General features: G+C 33.8%; 3 protein-coding genes across 7 annotated transcripts; 2 read left to right on the top strand and 1 right to left on the bottom strand.

Annotated features, from left to right (window-relative positions):
* The first annotated feature begins 803 nt into the window (after nt 1-803).
* On the top strand, nt 804-18,715 carry LOC733136 (hepatoma-derived growth factor-related protein 3). Of its 2 annotated transcripts, XM_012696370.4 has the most exons (18): nt 804-901; nt 1,035-1,174; nt 1,465-1,520; nt 1,608-1,770; nt 2,131-2,235; nt 2,338-2,415; nt 3,553-3,725; nt 4,913-5,057; nt 5,587-5,623; nt 9,160-9,324; nt 9,911-10,012; nt 10,935-11,069; nt 12,350-12,531; nt 13,273-13,399; nt 13,932-14,051; nt 15,114-15,458; nt 15,886-16,031; nt 16,811-18,715. In XM_012696370.4, the coding sequence occupies exons 2-18, from the start codon at nt 1,094-1,096 to the stop codon at nt 16,868-16,870; spliced, it is 2,220 nt and encodes a 739-aa protein (XP_012551824.2). In that variant the 5' UTR covers nt 804-901; nt 1,035-1,093; the 3' UTR covers nt 16,871-18,715.
* LOC119629570 (uncharacterized) lies at nt 5,703-7,392 on the top strand. The gene is made up of 2 exons (XM_038015733.2): nt 5,703-6,185; nt 6,398-7,392. The coding sequence occupies exons 1-2, from the start codon at nt 6,038-6,040 to the stop codon at nt 7,330-7,332; spliced, it is 1,083 nt and encodes a 360-aa protein (XP_037871661.1). The 5' UTR covers nt 5,703-6,037; the 3' UTR covers nt 7,333-7,392.
* LOC119629567 (uncharacterized) lies at nt 17,704-22,008 on the bottom strand. 4 transcript variants are annotated; one of them, XM_038015724.2, is made up of 3 exons: nt 21,843-22,008; nt 19,868-21,244; nt 17,704-19,046 (listed from the first exon to the last, which is right to left on the bottom strand). In XM_038015724.2, the coding sequence occupies exons 2-3, from the start codon at nt 21,234-21,236 to the stop codon at nt 19,027-19,029; spliced, it is 1,389 nt and encodes a 462-aa protein (XP_037871652.1). In that variant the 5' UTR covers nt 21,237-21,244; nt 21,843-22,008; the 3' UTR covers nt 17,704-19,026. The 4 variants fall into 4 exon arrangements, with proteins under 4 accessions (XP_037871652.1, XP_062528988.1, XP_037871649.1 ...); XM_062673004.1 differs by having other exon boundaries at nt 17,704-18,903; nt 19,868-21,238; nt 21,843-22,007; XM_038015721.2 differs by having other exon boundaries at nt 17,704-18,903; nt 21,843-22,003.
* Nucleotides 22,009-22,063: the final 55 nt, after the last annotated feature.

Below are 22,063 nucleotides of genomic sequence, written 5' to 3'. Positions count from 1 at the left end.
TTGCCAGGGTTCGTGTTAGTAACGTCGTCAGGTTTGAACCCTGTGAGCTCACCTACTAGTTAAGGTTACGCTGAAATTAAGGTTACGCTGAAATAGCCTCTCAAGGCTATCAGCTTAGGTAAGAAAAAAAAAAGTTGAGTCCGTGAACTCACCTACCCATCCCAGCGTAGCTGGAATAGCCTCTTAGGCTACTAGCGATTCGAAAGGGGAAAAAAGTATTGGAAACGTCAGAATAAAATAAATGAAGACAGCAAAAGTGAGATTAGATTGTAAACAGTAAAATGTGGGGGTATACGACAACGGCAAGATCTTCCACCCGGCGGACGAGATTGCTCGGTGGACCGATGCAGCGATGGTCGGGATAGAACTGTTCGGAACTTGTTTATATCAAGTTATCTTGAAAATGTTGTAAGCGAGATTCAGACAATGTCAAATATTTTGTGTTGTATGATGGGTACCCTCTACAAAAAGTAGTTTTATGTTATAATCACGACATTATCACAAATTAAAATAATAACAAATTATGGAAATTAAATTACATCAAGTTTCTATAAAACAAGTTGCATCGATGGCCCATTTGGTAATCCACAATTATGGTCTAAAAAACCAACAAGTATTACAACCCATTCTTCAGTTTTTACAAATTATAAACTTTTGTTCCGGTCGTTCAGTTTCTTCCGTTAAATACAGTCTGAAACGCTACGCTCTTACTTGGTACGATAGCAGATATATCCTCGTTATGGCCGTACCAAATTCGAATACCTATGTATGTCGTGTGTTAGATACCGATATTACCGAGTCCACTATATTTGACATTCGAGACCATATTAAGTGTATAATCTATGTTCGAGACTGCCGCCAGGCGCCATGTTTATTTCTTTTCCGTCACTTCTTTGCCGCGGTAAGAAATTTGTAGGTTAAATTAATCTAAGCGTCTAATATCCATAGAATTACTTAAAACAAAAACCGCAATTAATACTTAAGAATTTATTGTAAATTTCGAGTTCGTTCAATGACAATTAAATTAATTTCAGAATAAGTGTTGTGCAGTGATAACATAGAACACGGCGGCAGCGGCATAGTTATACTGAAAATGGGCAAAAAAGTAAGAGAATACAAGTCGGGAGACTTTATATTTGCTAAAGTTAAAGGATATCCAGCATGGCCAGCTCGGGTGAGTGATAATTGTTGTCATAATCGATTTCAAATCAGAAGCTTGCACTTTCAATAACATTACATAAAATTATCTGGTGGTAGGTAAGCGCGGGAAGACATATTGAACTGACGCTTCGACTCTTACGAAGGCCTTTTATGCAAATAACTCTCAAAAATACGTATACATTAACTAGCAATATATCTCTCAGAAAACAAACTAAATCCAGTATCTATTTAAAAAAAGATTATGCTTATTTGCTTAAAAAATCTGTTTCTATTGGAATGTTATTTTTATCAATTTTATTTCAGGTACAAAGATTGAATGGAAAGAAATATTTTGTATATTTCTATGGCACTGGTGAAATGTAAGTCTCTAAAAGCAAATAAAACCATTTTAATATGAATTGTAATACTAAGAACAATAACAATAATTTGCCACATCAAATTTTCAGTGCAAATCTACCACCAAACATGATATTCGATTATGCAGAAAACAAGGACAAATTCTTAACTAAAACTGTTAAAAGGAGGGATTTCAATGACGGTGTGAAGCAGATAGAACATGATTTTGCTAATAATGTACCTTTAGAACAAGTTGTTGGATTATCTATTGGGGTAAGCTGCAAAAAGTAATCAAAAATTCTGTAAATATAGGTCTGTATTTGAAGTGAATAAGCAAAATAGTAACTGTATAGTTTTGCATTACAATATCTCGCTGAAAAGAAAGCTACACTTTCAGGAAATCATTAAAACATAATACAAAAGTGAGTTTTCTCAAATCATCGCTGTGCATTTTCCTCTCTAAACAATTTAATAAATTTTGCTGTACTTTATCAATGAGAAAATAAAGATTAATATACTATATTGATATGTAAAATATTGTTTAAAGAGCTATGAATTCTAGTGTGCAGTTAGTAAAAAATATTTTTTTTGAGAAAAATTACTCTGTTATTAACTAAATAAATTTCCATGCAGGAATCTCCAAATCCAAATGTTACAGCAAATGACACAACAGCTAATGACACTCTAGATGAAACCAATGCTGATACAACAGCAGCTGATGAAACTGTAGCTGATGAGGTACGTCTTTCTTTGCATTAGTCACTGACAGCCAAATGAATATATTAAATTGGTAAAACTTTTAACTATCTAAAAGATATATGATGATTTAAATTATTTCAGACATCCAACACACTAAATAATGATACTGCCGTAGAAGATTCAGATGATACTGGGGCCCTTGTGATCGATGAAGGAAAAGTATGTGTGGCAATCAGAGAATTGTCATATTTATACTAACCTAATATTTTTTGGTTTTTTAGGCTTTAGTCATAAAATAAGCTGTAGGCAGCGGCTTGGCTTGCCCCTGGCATTGCTGAAGTCCATGGGCGACGGTAACCACTCACTATCAGGTGGGCCGTCTGCCTACAAGCGCAATAAATAAAATAAAAAAAAACTCAGAAAGTTCAAAGCTGGTAATATTGATGTTTCTCTGTGTCGAAAGATTATAAATACATATAGAAGAGGTATTTGTGGAAACGACAAAGTAACTTTTCATAATTGCTAATGAGCCTGATTTCTTAAATATTCAGAATACCTTTGAAAAATGTAGTGTGACTCGGATTATTCAATTTTATGATTCTGCTGCAGGCAACAAGACTGCTGACTGCTGCAAGACTGAAGTGCTGAACCTATAGTTTGAGATTATGAATAATCAATTTTTTTTTATTACTAAGAAGGGTGGAAACTGGTGGTGTTTGAATCTCAGGCGAGGGTACCAATTTTTCTAATGAAATATGTTCTCAACAAATGTTCACGATTGACTTCCACGGTGAAGGAATAACATTTAAGTTGTAGATGTCTATGGGCTCCAGTAACTACTTAACACCAGGTGGGCTGTGAGCTCGTCCACACATCTAAGCAATAAAAAAAAAAAAACCTCAAGGTTATTAGTGCCTGTAGACATCAACATTACACATTCCTTCACGCTAGATATAGGCAGGATGATGGTACCTACCCATGCGGGCTGGCAAGATGCCCTACCATGAGTAATTATGCAAATTATATTTTTGCAGGTTTGGTTTTTATTACACGATTTTATTATCCTTTAGTGTGGAACTCATTCATTAATATGTATTAAATACATATTTCATCAGAAAAATTCAGTACCAATACTGCTTAATTTTTTTTAAAAAGTAAATTGAAGCAATGAGTTTACTTTTATTTGTAATAATTTATCATTTACTTATAACTAGGTAATTGATGTTATCCACAAGTCATATGGATGAGTTTGCAATTTGTTATGACCATAAGTAGTATTATTAGCCACTGTTATTAAACTGCTAACTATTATTCTATTATGGCAGTGTAAAATTTAAAAAAAATTATTTTCAACAGCCAAAAGGCAGAAAATCCAAAGCAGAATCTGTGAAAACTCCAGCCAAACCAGTCAAAGAGCCAAAGACACCTCGAGGTAAGGCCAAAAGGGATGAATCAAGAGAAGATGATCAGGATGATAAGAAAGAGGAAGAGCTGGTCAGCAGGAGTGGCAGGAAGATACGTCCAAAAAGGTAACAATCAGATAACAAAGCTATAGTAATATAAGAAGAAGTCGTCGTGGCCTAAAGGATAAGACGTCCAGTGCATTCGTATCGAGCGATGCACCGGTGTTCGAATCCCGCAGGCGGGTACTAATTTTTCTAATGAAATACGTACTTAACGAATGTTGACGATTGACTTCCATGGTGAAGGAATAACATCGTGTAATAAAAGTCAAATCCGAGAAATTATAATTTGTGTAGTTACTGGTGGTAGGACCTCTTGTGAGTCCGTACGGGTAGGTACCACCGCCCTGCCTATTTCTGCCATGAAGCAGTAATGCGTTTCGGTTTGAAGGGCGGGGCAGCCGTTGTACTGTTAAAAGTGAGACCTTACCACTCATGTCTCAAGATGGGTGGCGCATTTACGTTGTAGATGTCTATAGGCTCCAGTAACCACTTAACACCAGGTGGGTTTTGAGCTCGTCTCCCCATCTAAGCAAAAAAAAGGCCTATTTAGTTTTATTTTTGTTTAGTTTTGAATCGGATTGAAACATCGCAGAAGTTTGAAATGCTTAAACTTTTGTTTAACACATCCGTATATTATATATTGTTTCTTACCGAACCGTGGTGGTTGAGAACCAAACTACGGTAACGATTGTCACAAACATTTTATTATTTGTTTTTTCTTCTTCCCCTGCCTTTACTTTTACTTGTCTGTCTAGTGAGTTTATAGGAATTGCGACTATCCTGATATCTCTTTTGTAAGCTGTTTGAGGCCTTCCGTTTGTTTAAATAAAATGAGAATATTGTGATATGTCAATGTTCCATAGACAAAGTTATTATGTATTGTATTTTTGCAGCAAATGAGAAGGACATCATTGTACTTGAGCTACTAGGAAAATTGACTAATGACTAGATGATCAGTATTTTTTTTATAACGCCATCTTGCGGTGTCTTTAAAGCAGTTAGTTGCTCTGAATGAAGAAAAATAGTATTATTATTCGCCAATAGATGTCGGGAAGAGTCGATAAAGTTGATTATTGAAAACACGAATAAAACAACATTTTCTGAAAATAAATCGTAGCTAGATCGATTTATCGCCCCCGAAATCCTCTAGTGTTATGAAAATCGTTGTAGCCGTTTCCCAGATTTAGATTATATATATACAAGAATTGCTCGTTTAAATGTATAAGATTGTTTTAAAACATCTTTTGCAGATACATAGATGAGCAGACTGAAGATAATGCAACGCTACCGTCTCCAGCTCCGAAGAAACGTCGCGGCGCTTCACCGCCCTTAGAAAAAGAGAAAGACAAAACCGAAAAAGATAAAAACATTAAGCATTTCAATGCCGTGCCGCAAGTAAGTTTAATTTTTAAACTTAGCTGTACCTGGTAAGTTTAAGTTAAAATTACGATAATATTATTTCAAGTGAAGGGATACATCCAGTAGTTTATTTCTATACCGTCTTAGTTTTGTCTGAATGTCAAGAATGTTGACATTATTAACTTGAAAGTAAGTTATAATAAATTCGTACGTGCGTCAATTCAAATAGTATAAAAAGAAAATCATTTACGAAAACAATGAACTTTAATGCCTTTAATTAAAAACATATTAAAATAATTGATAAAATCTCGCGTTGCCGATGATCTTAATTGCTGTACAAGTTTTGTGGGCCCATAGGCACACAAGATATTGAAGAAAAAAAACAAGTGTGCGTGAATTGCACACTTGTTTTTTTAAAGTAGTAAAATCGGAAACATTCAGAAGTGCTTGTTATTCTCTCACAGGCTAAATCTCAAAGATGTCGTGATAGTATTTCAATTTGAAATTGTGCTAAAGGTGAATCCATATTTTATATGTAGATAACTAATGTTATCTTTGGTTTCAGTCCGAGTTGGAGGATTTGAAAGAACCTTTCAAACCAGGTTAGTTGATTTTCTTATGTAATTAAAAAAAGGAAAAAGTGTATTATAGGCACTCATGATTTGTGAGTAATTTATGTTATTGACACTGTAACATTGTGAGTAATTTATGTTATTACATAAATACAGTAATTGTGAGGTAATGCTATGAATTGACCTAAGAATTAAGATTCTATTGGAATATCTAATCATCATTTAATATTAAACTGAAGTTTAATTTGCAACCGAAATTGGTTTAAAACTATTATAAAATACTGATGAATTAAATCTCTTGAATAAATTTAAATTAAGAACTTTTTAATCAAGGAACCCTTTGCGTGTTTATATATTTTTAAGCTGTTCGATTTACAAATTTGACATGTAACCGCGAAAATATACCGCCTAAATATAATATTCGCGCCATTGTTTTATATAAAAATGAACAATGTTTCACAAGAAAACTTTATTTTCGATTTCGACAATGATATATTAAGTCAATATGATGATAATTTCGCACTAGACACGTGCCTAAATGACTACGAACGTGAAATTACTGACAGAAGTTCACAAAAAGACGAAAACGCCAGTGAGTACGAATTTTAATGGTATTAAAATTTACGTTTTTCGTTTACAAATTGAAATTAAGTACCGTTCCAAATTTAAATTATTATTTGACGATGACGCGTTGCTATGGATGATAATATATTAGATCAAAATAATAAGTTTTTTTTACTTATTTATAAATAATGCGAATATTTTATTTTTCGTTTTAATAAAAGCTACTTACGTTTATTCCAGAATGTATAGTATCGAAAAAAATAAGCTCTATAAAAACAGTTAAAGGACAAGATGCACAGGTTAATAATAATAATAACATAGCACCAAAATTCGGAAAACACATGAAAACATCTGCAAAGCGTAAAAAATTTATTCCTCCAACGAAATGTAAAAAAATACAGAATAATGATGATGGTACAAATAATAGATCAAATGTTGGTATCACTAACAAATGCCTTGATGACACATTTTATGCAACACATCAACTGGGGTTAAATGTAGAATCTCAGAATGACCAACTTGACAAAATGAAAGAAGTAACCACTAATGTTTTAGTCGAGTCCAGTATTCCAAGTGATTGTTCTCAAAGCAATCGTTTTAAAAATGAGTATTTTCATACTCACAATGTTACTGGACAAGCTTGCAGTCCTAACATAGAAGATAGTTTGCTTCTAAAGCATAAGACCGATACCCATTACACTCAGAGTTGTGGAAACGTTAAAGTTGTTAATGTGGACAGAAAAACGAAAACTGATTCATTAGGAGGTCTTATATTTAACTCCATAAATCTATTAAATGACAATAACCTAACACCGTGTGCTTTTACAAGAGAATCCTCTTCATCAACAGTTACAGAATTGAGCAGAACCCAATCTACGACTTCAGTCATATCTCTGAAAACTTACAAAAATCTAGATGACAAAAGTTTCACTGTAAATCATAATATACCATCCGGTGCAGAGTATTTTGAACTATTTAACAACAGCCTTGTTAAGAAAATTTTTACACCAGTAGTGATGACGGTCAAATATGGTGACATTGGTTTTAATATGAAATATTCTGATTACATGAAGACCGCAGGTCCCATGGAACACGTAAATCCTGAAGTAAATGATACTATAAATAAAATAATTACTATGTACCCCGAGGAGAATAGAAAGCTACTTAGAAAATAAAATTTAAAAGTCGTCTGTTTTAAATAAAATATATTTAGTAATAAATATATATAAAATATATAGTTTAATTTTCTATTTATTTAAAAATAAGTAAAAATGGTTGTAATGCTGTTAGGGTCTAAGTCCATGGACACAGATAACCCAATCACATGAAAGATCCGTTTATAACAATAATATCAACAAGCAGGTGCTAGTTTTTTACTGGTAAGTTATTATTACCCTACCTATTTCTGCCGCTAAGAAGTGTATCTTAAGCTTAGGAAGCCACTTAAAATCAGATGTGTCCTGAGCTTGTTCATTCATCGTTAAATAAAGTCAGTGAAGCTAGATCAGTGTCCATTGGTTTATTGTAAATAAAATTTACGACATCACGGCAACAATAGCAATAACTATCCAATTTTTATTGCGGCATCAAGTGAGCGCTTATAAACAACCGCCCCCTGTGTCATTAACAATATAACGACATCAGTAGGCTGCTAAACAAAACATTACTTAAAAAATTTGTAGTCCCAAAAGGTACATGTGCTAAGCTCCAATGTCGTATGTTTGAATACTACGGTGCTTTACGAGCGTTATGACATGTCCTTCTTCAAACGAGGCTTGTGGAGAGTACTTAACGGTAGGCAGCGGCTTGGCTCTGGCCCTGGCATTGCTGAAGTCCATGGGCGAGGGTAACCACTCATCATCAGGTGGGTCGTTTACCTACAAGAGCAATAAGAAAAAAAAAAGTTGTGGGGTGTTTTGTTACCTCATGTGTAAGTATGACTACCTTGCCAGCAACTGCAAATAAATATGTTCCGGCCTTTTCTAATGCCTCTTAATTTCTCAGAAATAGGAAATACATGTATAAACAGTTCCTATTTAAAACTCGTAAAGGGAAAGTAATCTCTTGAAAAGAAAAGAAAGGGACCTCTTGTGAATCCGCGCGGGTAGGTACCACCGCCCTGCCTATTTCTGCCGTGAAGCAGTAATGCGTTTCGGTTTGAAGGGTGGGGCAGCCGTTGTAACTATACTTGAGACCTTAGAACTTATATCTCAAGTTGGGTGGCGCATTTACCTCGTAGATGTCTATGGGCTCCAGTAACCACTTAACACCAGGTGGGCTGTGAGCTCGTTCACCCATCTAGCAATAAAAAAAAAAGTAAAATTAATATCGTAAAATAGTTTTTCGCATATCTTCTGTCAGTGCTTCTGATATTTCTTATACACAATAAATAGTAGTCTCAATATCGTTTGCTATAATATTCAGCTCACACTAGTACACGTTTTATCCAAATCAATGTATATTGTAGTATGGCCGTTTAAATATTATCATTAGTTTTTATGTACTGATTAATGCAAATTCACCTTGGGACGTATCTATTGAAATATAAGTAACAAGCGCCAAGCTCCGGCTCCGCTCGGGTCTTTAACAAAAAATTCAATGATATTTGACGTTGTTTTATTTTTTTAAATAAAAGAACACTTATTGCGGCATAACTATAATAGTTAGACATAATGCTGTCGCGACACTTTTTGTAAATAATAATGTGTTCTACAAAGTCGTAGTACATTATTTTATTCTATAATCAATAGTTTTCGCAGGGCACGCGATGTAAATAATATTTTAGGTAATTTTTTTACACCTTCGGTTACGGGTAGTTTTAGTAAGGATCCCTAATTTTTTCAAAAAAGATTATAGCTTAAGTCACTCGGGAATAGAGTGGGTCCATACAGTGAAAGAACTTTTTAAATCAGTTCAATAGTTTCGCAGCCTATTCAATACAAACAAACAATCAAATCTTTCCTCTTTATAATATTAGTATAGACGAGCTCCGTTTATTACAGACGATCCAGAGAAAGACAACATTCTTATCGCCTACCTGCCCAGCGGTCAATATGTCGGTATAAAACTATTCCAATCTCGACCAGTCAACTTCAAGAACGAGTCTAGTAAATTACAGTGGGATAAGCAGGCGGCCACTAATGCTGTTACACTTAAATTGCAATTAGGTATGTTATTTTCAATTAATAAATAATCATTTTCTTTATAGATATTCTTTAAGTATTGTAAATCAAACCCGCAATTTTTCTGTAACTACTGGTGTACCACCACTTGTGAGTCCGCAGGGGTAGGTACCACCGCTCTGCCTATTTCTGCCGTGAAGTAGCAATGCGTTTTGGTTTGAAGGGTGGGGCAGCCGTTGTAACTATATTTGATACCTTATAACTTATATCTCAAGGTATGGCGGCATTACGTTGTAGATGCCTATGGGCTCCGGTAACCACTTCACACCAGGTGGGCTGTGAGCTCGTTCACCCATATATGCAATAAAAAAAAATAAAAAAAACGATGTCTCGGCTACTGTATATAAATTAGACCAACTAAACGGCTGGTAATGGCAGGGATAATATCTCGCGCTGCCCTAACAGCTTTGCGATAGCTTGGATTTGCAAATCAGCATCTGTGATGCTGTATTCAAACTAATGTAAACTGTTTTATTACTCTATACTTCTCCCTTACTCTGTTAGTTAAGTATAAGTCCAGTAACCCATTTAGATCAAATTATAAGTTCAAAAATAATTGTTTTGTTTATAGAGAGAGGACAGATAACATCTCAATCAGTGTTAGCGCAACTAGTTATGGATCTGAATCTTACTGATGAAGAAAAGGCAACTTTAGATAAGGAACGTGAGACAGGTAAGATTTTTAAATAACTCTAATATAACTAGTTTAACAAAACTGAACAGTGAGAGGTAAAACCTAAATTGAGGGATAGAGCATATTGTTGCGATTTTTTCATTTCATCCTGTTTTAAGAAAATTTTAATGGATCGTGACAAAAATTGAGACCTTCAGTGCAAAAATGGTGGCTAAAGGATCTAACCCACAATTTTTCATATTCGCTCTTATTTATTGCAATTTATTTAAAACATAATTAATGATGATGCAAAACCGGCCTATCCCTAGTTTCAACCATAGACAACGGATGGCTTTGTAAATGTTATTTTTGCGCGTATTGTTTTTGCCTATGAAGCGGTGTAAAAGTAAATTCAAACCTCATTACCTCCGTACTAACTATGGTAAGCTTAAGCGCTATAGGCCTCAATGTATGTATTTCATTGTTAATTTTAATATACATTAAAAGCAGCAAAAACTTTGTTATAATTGAAGACATAAGTGGATGAGGGGCTTAAGTACCATTTTAAAGATTTTTGAGTTTTTAATTGAATGAAGGTGTTATGTGCTTATAAACCATGTAAGACCTTAAAACTCCGGCTTAAAGGCTATTTTTAGAAATTGCATGTGATGAAGGAATTATGTATGAAGAAAAGGTTCAAGTAACAAAAAGTTTGTTGCCCGTTTTCTCAAAATTAACAAATTGTATCATATCCCCTTTATCCACTCATGTCTTCAATTAATATGTAAAAAGACAAAATAAGGAAATGTAGAATTATTTAAAAAAAATCTCATGATTTTGAGGTTTTAGGAATTAATAAAACTTACGTTTGTAAAAGCTTGGATAAAAATACTGGTTTGTCTGCATACTGTTAAGTAAAATTATACCCCTGTTTGTTTTTGTCAAACAATAAATGTGTAAATAACTTTATGGTTACTTCCAGAAGAGAAAAAATCCCGCGTGCAATTCCTGAAGACAGAAATGAAGTTGATCGAATTAGATGCCAAGATTAAAACTTGTTTATGCTTAGAGAAGGCCGACACTGAACTGTGTCTTAAATTGCTCGACGAATTTATGGGTAAGTATCAATTCCATTTTTTAATTGATTAGAAAACATTAATATTTTGTCATAGATCATCTCAATACATCAGAAAACCTGTAAATTTAGATCCTTTATATTAATTACTTTACTACACATTTTTTGTTTCCTACCTAAGCTGAGAGCCTTGAGAGGCTATTTCAGCGTAACCCTAACGTTTGTAGGTGAGCTCACGGGGCTCAAACCTGATGACTTTACTACACAGTTTTCTGTTCAAAGACAAAGTTCAAATTTGTTAAAATTGCACCAGTCCACTGTTTATAGTGAAGGTAGGTGGTGATTTTTTTTCATTGCCCTTGTAGGCAGACGAGCATACGGCCCACCTGATGGTGAGTGGTTACCGTCGCCCATGGACCTCAGCAATGCCAGGGGCAGAGCCAAGCCGCTGCGTACCGTGATTGCAGTCTCATAACCCTAATGCTAATGTGTTCAAGAAATGGGGGGCAGCTGCAGTGGCAGCTTGCAAGGAAAACATGCATAACTTAAAATTGCCACAAATGAATAAATGGTCATTGTCTACACAAGTAGGAGCTGTAATAGTTTAAGGAATCCACTGTGTACACGTATCTTCGATAAATATAATTATTAACATTTAATTTAATTACATAATACACATTTACATAAAATCTAAAAAGTCACTATAGTAAAAAAAACGTATATGTTTCTGTAATTCACATTTATCTTCTTGCACACCAAGTCCTATAAATGTTGATTTCTTTCAATATCTCTTTATAATTTTATTCAGTTTTACTTACTTTAATCACAATGCTAAGGAAGATTCAATAATAGACATTCTTCATATAATAATTCTCAAACATAGCACTTTCTTTTGTGTTATGATTACTGAAAATATAAATGTGGTAAGAACAAGTGTAAACCCCAAACAACATATTAAGTTCGCAAATATGATCAGAATTAGGCCTCGACTCCATCTTATATTCGTTATTTAATAATCGGTATATATATAAAAATGAATTGCTGTTCGTTAGTCTCGCTAAAACTCGAGAACGGCTGGACCAATTTAGCTAATTTTGGTCTTGAATTATTCGTGGAAGTCCAGAGAAGGTTTAAAAGGTAGATAAATATGAAAATGCTCGGAATTAAATAAAAATTACAATTTTGTTTTTCCTTTGATCGGGCGTATTCCTTTTGTTTGTTTTAAGTTTATTTTATACAAAAGTTTAGGTCTTTTATTTATCGATTGAGGCACTACGAAGTCTGCCGGGTCAGCTAATCGGTATATAAAATTTGTGTTACAGAATTAGAAGTGAAACCCCTAATGCTGTTGAAACACCCGACGTGCTTAGAAACCGTTAAACGCATGCGCGCCTACGTCGGAAACACTCCATCGTGGGATCTAAGTGAGAAAGATGCTTTGGAATTCAGTAAACAGGCTCATCTCATCAGGAAACAGGCAGATACACTCTACAAGACAATGAAGGTAAACCCTTACCTTATCTAATCTTTATTGTTTTGAACACTCAATAGACGTATTTTCTGTGTTTTAGTGTTGCTATTTTGTTTTGATACCAAATATCATTAAAGAATCCTAGTTATATAAAATAATGTAGTAATTAAAGTATAAAAAAGGACAACTGCATAATTAGGACTTCTCACTTCGTTTATTGAATAATTCATGATGAATTTGGATATTTATGTTATTTGATTTAACAAAAAAAAACGCATTTGCATTCTAAATTAGAAATAATTATAACACTTGCATGTAGTTTATTTTTTTTTGTTTCTTGACTAATTTATGAATAAATATATAGTTAAAGGTAAATTAATAAATACATACATTAGCCCCCAAGGTGTTCAAACAATTAAGTTAAAATATTGTACAGTTCTGTTAGCAATAGCTTGATTGTTCCTGTCATCGCACCATTAATGTTGATAATAAGGTTACGCCAGAGTTGGCTCAACAGACAGCTTATTTCAAATAGCCATGAAAATAATGATTATATTATGCACTGAAAAATGTGAAAGGATGTCAGCCAAAGGGTGATTGTAGATGTCAAAACTGAAACAAGAAGGCTATAGAAAGGTGACCATATCCCTGTTTTTGGAACAGTAGTCATTGACGAACAGTAATTGAGGATCTCTTAGCTCTAAGCAGTCTCTGTACCAAAATAAGGGACATATTAAAAGATAATGATCAAATAAAACTTATTATTTTTCACAGGACCTATTCACCGTTCCAGACGGTCTATCATTCTGGGAGTTCTTCTCGGCTAGAGTCGTACACTTTAAAAAGATAACGGCAAAGTTAACATCGGATGAGCTCCTAGAAATGGTGCATGAACCACTTGGTATGAAACTACCTTCATTCTTTGGCAATTTGAAATTTTATTATTGCTAAGTTGGGTGGACAAGCTCACAGTTGACCTGGTCTTAAGTGGTCGTTGGAGCTCACAGGAATCAACCATTTAAATGTCATAACCCACCTTGAGATATGAGTTCTAAGTCTCCGTTTTAAGTACAACGGCTGTCCCTTACCCGTCCTTTAAACCGAAATGCATTACTTCGTCTTGACAGAAAAAGGCAGGGTAGTGGTGCTTACCCATGCGGGCTCACAAGACTTCCTACCATCAATAATTACGCAAATTATCATTTTGCCAAGTTTTTTTTTTATTACACAATGTTATTCCTTTAGTGTGAAACTCATACGTGAACGTTTATTAAATATATTATTGTTTTAAAAAAAACATAGTTGTCCATTGTAATGAGTGTTGGTACTGTGATTATACTGTTTTCTTTTGTCATAGGTAAAAATTCATGACTAACAGTTTTTATCATATACAAAATGGTTTACAACAAGTGTTTTTCTTCCTTTTAAATTAGAATTGTCAACACCTTCACCGCAATCAATGCAGTCCGCTATCGAAGCTGCAAATGATGAGGATACATCAGTGACTGAAGCTATCGAAGAAAACAACGTTGAAAAGAAGAAAACTACGCCCAGTATGTATTTATTGTCATTTTTTATTTGCTTTTGTGTAGAGGCGAGCATACGGCTCACCTCATGGTTGGTAGTAACCATCGCTCATACCCGTCAGCAATGACAGACGAACAACCAAGCTGCTGCTAAGGACTTAAACCCTGTTTAAAGAAGATTTACTGTAGTACGTTGGAAACACTGTGATGGGCGAAGTTCATTATAAAGTCAGATTGCATATCATTATGTCAAAAAAATCTCTAGAATCACTGAAGGAATGCAGTAATTTTAGGTATTATATAAGGCTTAGGTATTATCATACCTTCCTTATAGTAAGTACCTTTGCTTCTTCAGCAGGCATATCATACGGTATAAAATACTGAGAATTTGTAGAACCAGGGATTCCAAATAGTCCGTAAGATCGGGGTAACTGACAATCTGAATGGCTTTCTTCTGTATATCAATCGGAAGTATCAGGTATTTAGGAGTCCAAGTTCAGCGACGTTAGCAGTATTTCACGCTAAGATGAACCTGTGCTTTGTTCAGCAAAATTCCCTTGTCCAGACGTCAAGTATCGCTTCGCTCCATCCTAACATCTTTGATGTCTATATTACGTTACTCTTCAAATAATTTCAATACTGAAGACCGTTAGAATCGACGACCCGAAGAATTGCCATATTTTCGGAAGGTTGTAGGGGTACTGCTTCAGGTAGCTGTATCACGACAAAATATTTTTTTGCAGCAAATGTATACAATATAGACACATTTCTTGTTGAAAGGGTTAACATAAATTAAAGTGATGCAAGTTTACATCGTTTCTTATGCATCACGCTCCTAAAGAGACTGATTGCCGGTATATCGCATATAGCCCATGTCATCCTTACAGCAATGCTTGAGTTGATGGCAAGGAGGAGGGGATTTATTTTAACCTTGTCGTACGACCATTATCTTTATCATTATGCCTTATCTTTTTATTGAATTAGGTGCCTAATTATCATAATTTTACTGTTGAAAACATAAGTAGTTTGAAAAATGATTGATAGAAGAATTTGAGGATATGTATTGAAAACAAATTTTCTTTTTTTAAGCCAAACCGAAAAAGAACAAAGAATCAAACAATGCTACACCAAAGACTTTGGGCAAACGACAATCGTCTAGGAATAAACATGAAGATAAAGAGAAGGATACGGAAAAAGAGAAAGAGAAAGAAATAGAGAAGGAGAAAGAAAAGGAAAACGACAAAGAAAATGAAAAAGAGCCACCGAAAGAAGCAGAACAGGAATCTGAACCTCAAGTAGAAAGTAACAAAGAAGTCGAGAGCAGTGATAAAGACAGTGAGAATGTAGAGCCAACTGTAGATAGTGAAGATAAAGAAGATGATCGAATGAAAGTTGACGAACAAAACGATAAGAGTGAACAGGTTAATGATAAAGGTTGGTAACAATACAGACAAGCGGTAATAGATTTCTTAGCAGATACTTTTTTCCCACTATACACCTAGTTAAATGTAATGTGTTGTGTTGCTCATAGTTATTAAACCTACATGGAAACTTTTACTGGTGGTAGGACCTCTTGTGATTACTGGTGGTAGGACTTCTTGTGAGTCCGCGCGGGTAGGTACCACCACCCTGCCTATTTCTGCCGTGAAGCAGTAATGCGTTTCGGTTTGAAGGGTGGGGCAGCCGTTGTAACTATATTTGAGATCTTAGAACTTATATCTCAAGGTGGGTGGCGCATTTACGTCGTAGACGTCTATGGGCTCCAGTAACCACTTAACACCAGGTGGGCTGTGAGCTCGTCCACCCATCTAAGCAATTAAAAAAAAATTGAATCTATTCTTCTGAACCTTTTTTGTATTAGTTTCAGATAGTGATAAGAATTCAAAAGAAGTTAAGGAAGATAAAGAACAAAAAGACGATAAAGAGAAAGAAAAGGGTAAGGAGACGACAAAAGATCAGAAGACGAAAGAAGACTCCGGCGAACCGAGAGCGAAGCGATCAAGAGAGGTTAGATAAAATGTTTATGTGAGTGCTAGAGTAGTGAAGATAGCGCCGGGCTTGTAAGTGTTGCCAACTATAACACTATATATATAAAGCAAAAAATAGAAGACCAATGATGTCATGTCATATCTCTGATCAATAAATCACGACAGTTTTATAACAATTACTGAGCGACTTGTTATTCTTAAATATATACATATATATTAGAAGATATTGGTATGTTTAAAAACTCAATTTGAAAATTTTAAGAATGAATGTTCTTTCTAATCTCAATTTATTTTCGAAAAATTGAAGTCAACAACATTTGTATAATATTTTTTAATCATAATTTGCATATAGTGCCATCCCCTTATCACAGTATTTATATTTTATTGCTAACCCCTAAATACAACTGATGACTCACATTGTTTAGAATTTTCGTATCCCTCATTGAGATTTTTACTGGAGAATTTACTGGTGGTAAGACCTCTTGTGAGTCCGTGCGGGTAGGTACCACCGCCCTGCCTATTTCTGCCGTGAAGCAGTAATGCGTTTCGGTTTGAAGGGTGGGGCAGCCGTTGTAACTATACTTGAGACTTTAGAACTTATGTCTCAAGGTGGGTGGCGAATTTACGTTGTAGGTGTCTATGGGCTCCCGTAACCACTTAACACCAGGTGGGCTGTGAGCTCGTCCACCCATCTAAGCAATAAATAAAAAAAACACTAATGTGTACTTCAATACTTTCTACCTACTAGTTCATTATGACACAAACACTTAAAATCACTTTATGAATTATAAATTTCAGAGTAAGAAGACTGAGGCTCCATCACCAAGGTCACCGGCGAAACGAAAGCCGAAATCTTAAAATTATCGATAATATAAACACACATATATTATTTTTATACAAATAAAAAACATTCACGTTACGTGATAATTTAGTTGGATATAATTATTAAACAAAAAAATGTTATTAAGTACCATGAAGAGCAATCTGAACGCAAAAGTTGAAGCCACATGTCGGCTGTTCGGTGGTTGGACTACCGTTTTCATATACAATGCATGCACTTTAACTAATCGACTTCAGAAGCAGATGACATATTGTTGTCCTAGATGAGTGAGCGCAGGCGATGAGTTGCGATTCTATTCAAAGCGATTTACTAACACGTGACGTCTGACGATATGTCGTTGGTAATGGGAATGTAAACACCTCATTGGACCTTCATCGCAAAATTTACTGGTGGTAGGACCTCTTGTGAGTCCGCACGGTAGGTACCACCGCCCCGCCTATTTCTGCCGTGAAGCAGTAATGCGTTTCGGTTTGAAGGTTGGGGCAGCCGTTGTAACTATACTGAGACCTTAGAACTTATATATCAAGGTGTGTGGCGCATTTACATTGTAGATGTCTATGGGTTCCAGTAACCACTTAACACCAGGTGGGCTGTGAGTTCGTTTACACACCTAGGCAATAAAAGTATATATATAATTGAATATACGCGTCAATGTGGTTGGTACACATGAAGGTTTTACTTCGCTTTTGTCGCTCACAAACTCCATCGGAATTTGTTGGACATAATGAGTTAACATTTCTATTTACTGAAATGAAAACCCTATATAGATAGTATCTAGTATTTAAAGATAAACTTTGAAAGTACAATTATTGTATGGAAGCAAGTAAATTTAAAGAAAAAAAGCAGCATCTTGTGTTCATTAATGTTAATGACATTAAAGAAATGCATAATTTACATAATGACTATATTAAATCTACTATTTCCTATAGTAGACATTATTATGACACAAAGTTATATAATAATATATAGAAAGAAAGAAAAAATCGTATTTCATATTACAAGCTTTGTATGTATCAACATGTTTTAAATACTAAAGTGAAATGCCTGCAATTATTATAATTTATGTTAAAATAAAATATAATTTGAGATGCATTGAATCTTTAACGACTTTATGAAGCGTCATTCAAATTATAGCCTAGTATTTAATTGAGGTGACAGATAAAAACAATGCAAACTCAGGACGATGTTGGAAGTATAAAAAATATACATACATGATGGATTTTATTGTATTTTCTCCCGCAATAGCAAAATGTAACAAATTATATTTTATTATTTTTTAATTACAACTGTTGACGCGAAACGCAAGCTTCGTAGATTTAAATTAAATATACTAATGAGACAAATTTTATCATTTTTTTTAGGTTATATTTTTTTTTATTATACTGTACTGCATTTATGTAACGAGATTGTTTTTTTTTATTATTATTTTAATATATATTTATAGATAAAACATTCCTGTAACGATTTCAAATGTAAGTGGAAATAGTTTCGTTCAAAGATCGATATTCGAGTCGATTAGTTTTAAAGGCGGCTGGGACATAGCGGAAGCTATATTTTGCATTGGCCGAATGGGTGAAATATATATATATATATATATACATACAAAATGGTTAAAGAAAATTTACATATTAACTTTTGAAAAAAAAGCAAGTTTACTACTTCTTTTTGTAAAATTACTACGCCTTTGAAATTATTCCCAAATCAACATCAGTAATTATCTCCTCTGTAAAATTCATACAAAAATAAATATTCATATTTTTAAGCAGTGCTCTACAGTAGATCGTATAGACCTTTATCGATTAGGTTTAGTTAGTGTTTATAAAACTCATTGTAAATATTTTATAATAAACTTCTTATACCTACTGAGTTGGTTTTTTTAGTTCATAGAATTTATACGAGCAATTGTTTTTATTGTACTTTTAATCTCCACAATGTCGATGGTGATATAATTATATAAATTTTTAACGGAAACGTCGACGGTTCCTTCTCGTGTTCTCAATGGGGTACATGTTCAGTATTTTATTTTTCGTCTCCAATGCATCTTCATTGACTGAAACAATGTTTTTTTAAGGAATACTTACTCTCAGGAGAAAAAGTCAATTTCTTGATACGATCATATCGACGCTTGAAAGGCAAACGTGACTAAGCGACAATGCGTGAACTTTACAGTAGACTAATTTAAAGTTGAAATACCTGAAAACAAAATGTATTTTAACGAATCCAGCTGTAGTAGAATCTAGCTAGTAGCTGTAGGATTGAAATGATTTTAATAGACCTAGAAATATTTTTTTGCGCATCGAATATGGTTATTACCTATTATTTATGTACAAAGCAGTTATTGTCGCTTAGTCACTTTTGCCTTTCAAGCGTCGATATATATACAAAAAGTGGTGCTATGCTTCGTAGGCAATCTATGAGAATTATCCGGTATTCCGTGGTTTAGCCATGTCCTTAGCCATTGGCAAGCAGTGAAAAAATCATTCGTATAGTTAAAAAAAAAACTACGAATCCATACTTCGTTCTACTTTACACCTCTGATTTCTGACTGCATTCTTAGTTCCGGAATGTAGTTTAATAAAGTGAAAATATCTTTTTTTCCTTAAATGTACTTATTTTTATGTATGATGGAATTACTGGTGGGGCCGTGTGAGTCTGCCACCACAACCTCCCAACCTACTGCGAACTGGTCATGCAGTCGTTTTGAAGAGCTATACTACACAATTAGATTCACAATGGGTGGAGGCATTTGTGTTTTGATGTTTTTTTTTTTTTTTTTTTTTATATGCTGTTGTTTTTTTTTTAAATCCTACCTATTCTAGTAACCTCGAGGGGTTATACTAGATTCACTGAACTTAGTGGGTGAGTTCACGGGGCTCTAACCTGACGATGCTGCGGTAACTACATAACAATGGGTGGGCTGTGAGCCGAAATTTTGCAAAAATAAAATTTCATTTAATTCAGTATCCCCTAGTTATCGATTTACATTAACGGGTACTACGAATAGTTTAACTCACATTGTACGTTGGCGGTGTCAGATGAATCGCTTCTCATCAGCTGCATATCAAAGCCCATTCCTTCATAATCCACGTTCATTCTTATAGGCCTAATTGACTTGTTTTCTAAGAAAAATATGGCCGAATGTGGTAACACAGGATCATAGACACCTCTAAATAAATTCAAATAATTTTCTCCGGCTGGCAAGACCCGGTTTTCGGACGCTTTAGATGTGTTTAAACCATTATCTTGAAATGAATCCTCAGTGTTAGATTCGAAACCATTAGAACAACCGGGCTTAGAATCAGCTTCATTTTTAGTTCCGTAAAGTTCTTTGTTAATTTTTGGGTATTTGTAGATAATTCCTGACATTTTTGCTTCGTTTTCGCTTATAAATTCAAAGTCTGATGAATGATAGCCATCTGAATCTTGTTCTTCTTCTAACGTTGATATAGGAATAGTGTTTAAGTCGTGAATTGGTTTCAAATTAGTAACTGTTTGGTTGTTAATTTCATGTTTTAATTTGGTTCCGTTACCTTGATCGAATTCCTCATCAGAGCTTAGAGATATAATATCTATGTTAAATTTTGTTTCATCAATTTCCCTAACAGGTCCTACTACAGGCTCAGTTAAGTCTATAATTTCTGAATTCTCGATAACATTATTGGGTTCATCAGTAAATTTAGCATTTGTACTATAATTGCGCTGTGTTATATCATTATTCACAGTTTTATTGCCGTCAATTTCTTTATTTTTAAAACAGACCGGTTCATTGATTTCTTTTTGGTTATTTTTTTTTGAATTTTCATCGAATTTAAAAGCATTTAGACATTTATCATTAACTGGGTTTTTAAGTATTCTATCGTCAATATATTTATCATTAATTTGCATGAAATTATTTATTTTCTTATCACTTATCGGGTTTCTACTACTGTTTGTTTTTTTAATTTGTAAAGAATCAGTTTCAGCTATTACACAAATCCGTTGCTCGTTTATTGTATCATTAAAAAACATTACATTCGTTTTTGGTAAAATATTCTCAACGTCCGTTTCACTGCCCACTTTAAAGCCACTATTGTGAATATTTGGATTTTTAACATCCACAGTATCATTTACATCAGTTTCATTGTTAATTTTAGCGCACATTTCAAAATTGGTATCATTAAGGTTTGGTTTTATATCTTTGGATGCATTTAATTCAACAGCTTTCAACACTTCATCTTCAGTATTAGTTTCAATTTTAGATAGATAATCGTGATCATTTCTTAACGCTTTTTTAATTGATATGGAGGTATCTATTTGTGCCTCATTAGCTGTTACTGGATCGCTACCATTCATTTTCCTGATTTTATTTTTAAGCCTGTTTACAATGTTTTTAAGAGAATTCATCGCTGTAACTGGAACACGTGAAAAAAGTTTTAAATTTTCGCGACTACATCTACTTTTGTAAACACTTGTACCGGATATTTACATTGTTTTTAAATATTTCTCATTATTTCGGAGTTAAAAATAATGATATACTTAGGCCTCCTTATTGATAGTGATCGAAATGAAAATTCACTTAACATTAGACAATAATAATTAAAATTAGATTACTTTAATGTTGAGATTACCATGAATTATCATGCCAGCCCAACTTCCCTTACTTCTTACTGACTTTAATACACTGGCTTTTAGGAAGTTCTTGGTCAATTTTGTTATTTGTCATATTCGACTCTTGGGGTTGACTTGGCAAAGGTGGTTATCTTTTTAAGTCCGTTGATACTATGATTCACAAAATTATTTTCTATCCATTTTTTTTTGTAGTTTTACTTATTTTCAGTATATAAAAAAACGTCAAGGAAGAAAGGAATTTTTATATTTTGTTTAAATCGCTTTCTCATGTAAATGTAAATTATCAAATCAACACATTTTTACACATATACATATATACATAATAATTAACATTAATATTAACGTAACATAATTTATTTGGTATGTATAGTATGCACTTACTTGTTTAGTAGTAATAAATATCCAGAAAAGGAAAACTTACTAATTATAAAGTCTCTAAAACAATATTCTCATAAATTAAAAACTAAACTTGGAAATTACCGATAAGCACATCACATCAAAATAATTATTTTAAAATAAAATCTGAAAAAAAAAAACGGCGGGAATTTATGACAACGACATAAGGTATTTAACCATACAGCCCCACTATTTATTTGATTTTA

Source organism: Bombyx mori, chromosome 2, assembly GCF_030269925.1.
Source record: "Bombyx mori chromosome 2, ASM3026992v2".
Classification (NCBI taxonomy): domain Eukaryota; kingdom Metazoa; phylum Arthropoda; class Insecta; order Lepidoptera; family Bombycidae; genus Bombyx; species Bombyx mori.
Note: the sequence above shows the minus strand (reverse complement) of the source record. Positions and strands in the feature narration are given on the sequence as shown.

Coding starts and splice junctions, on each gene's coding strand:
- LOC733136 (XM_012696370.4), top strand. CDS start 1,094: ATGGGCAAAAAAGTAAGAGAATACAAGTCGGGAGACTTTATATTTGCT. Junction 1,771..2,130: donor TTGTTGGATTATCTATTGGG/GTAAGCTGCAAA, acceptor ATTTCCATGCAG/GAATCTCCAAATCCAAATGT. Junction 2,236..2,337: donor ATGAAACTGTAGCTGATGAG/GTACGTCTTTCT, acceptor AAATTATTTCAG/ACATCCAACACACTAAATAA.
- LOC119629570 (XM_038015733.2), top strand. CDS start 6,038: ATGAACAATGTTTCACAAGAAAACTTTATTTTCGATTTCGACAATGAT. Junction 6,186..6,397: donor ACAAAAAGACGAAAACGCCA/GTGAGTACGAAT, acceptor CGTTTATTCCAG/AATGTATAGTATCGAAAAAA.
- LOC119629567 (XM_062673004.1), bottom strand. CDS start 21,236: ATGAATTCTCTTAAAAACATTGTAAACAGGCTTAAAAATAAAATCAGG. Junction 18,904..19,867: donor TGACACCGCCAACGTACAAT/GTGAGTTAAACT, acceptor ACATTGTTTCAG/TCAATGAAGATGCATTGGAG.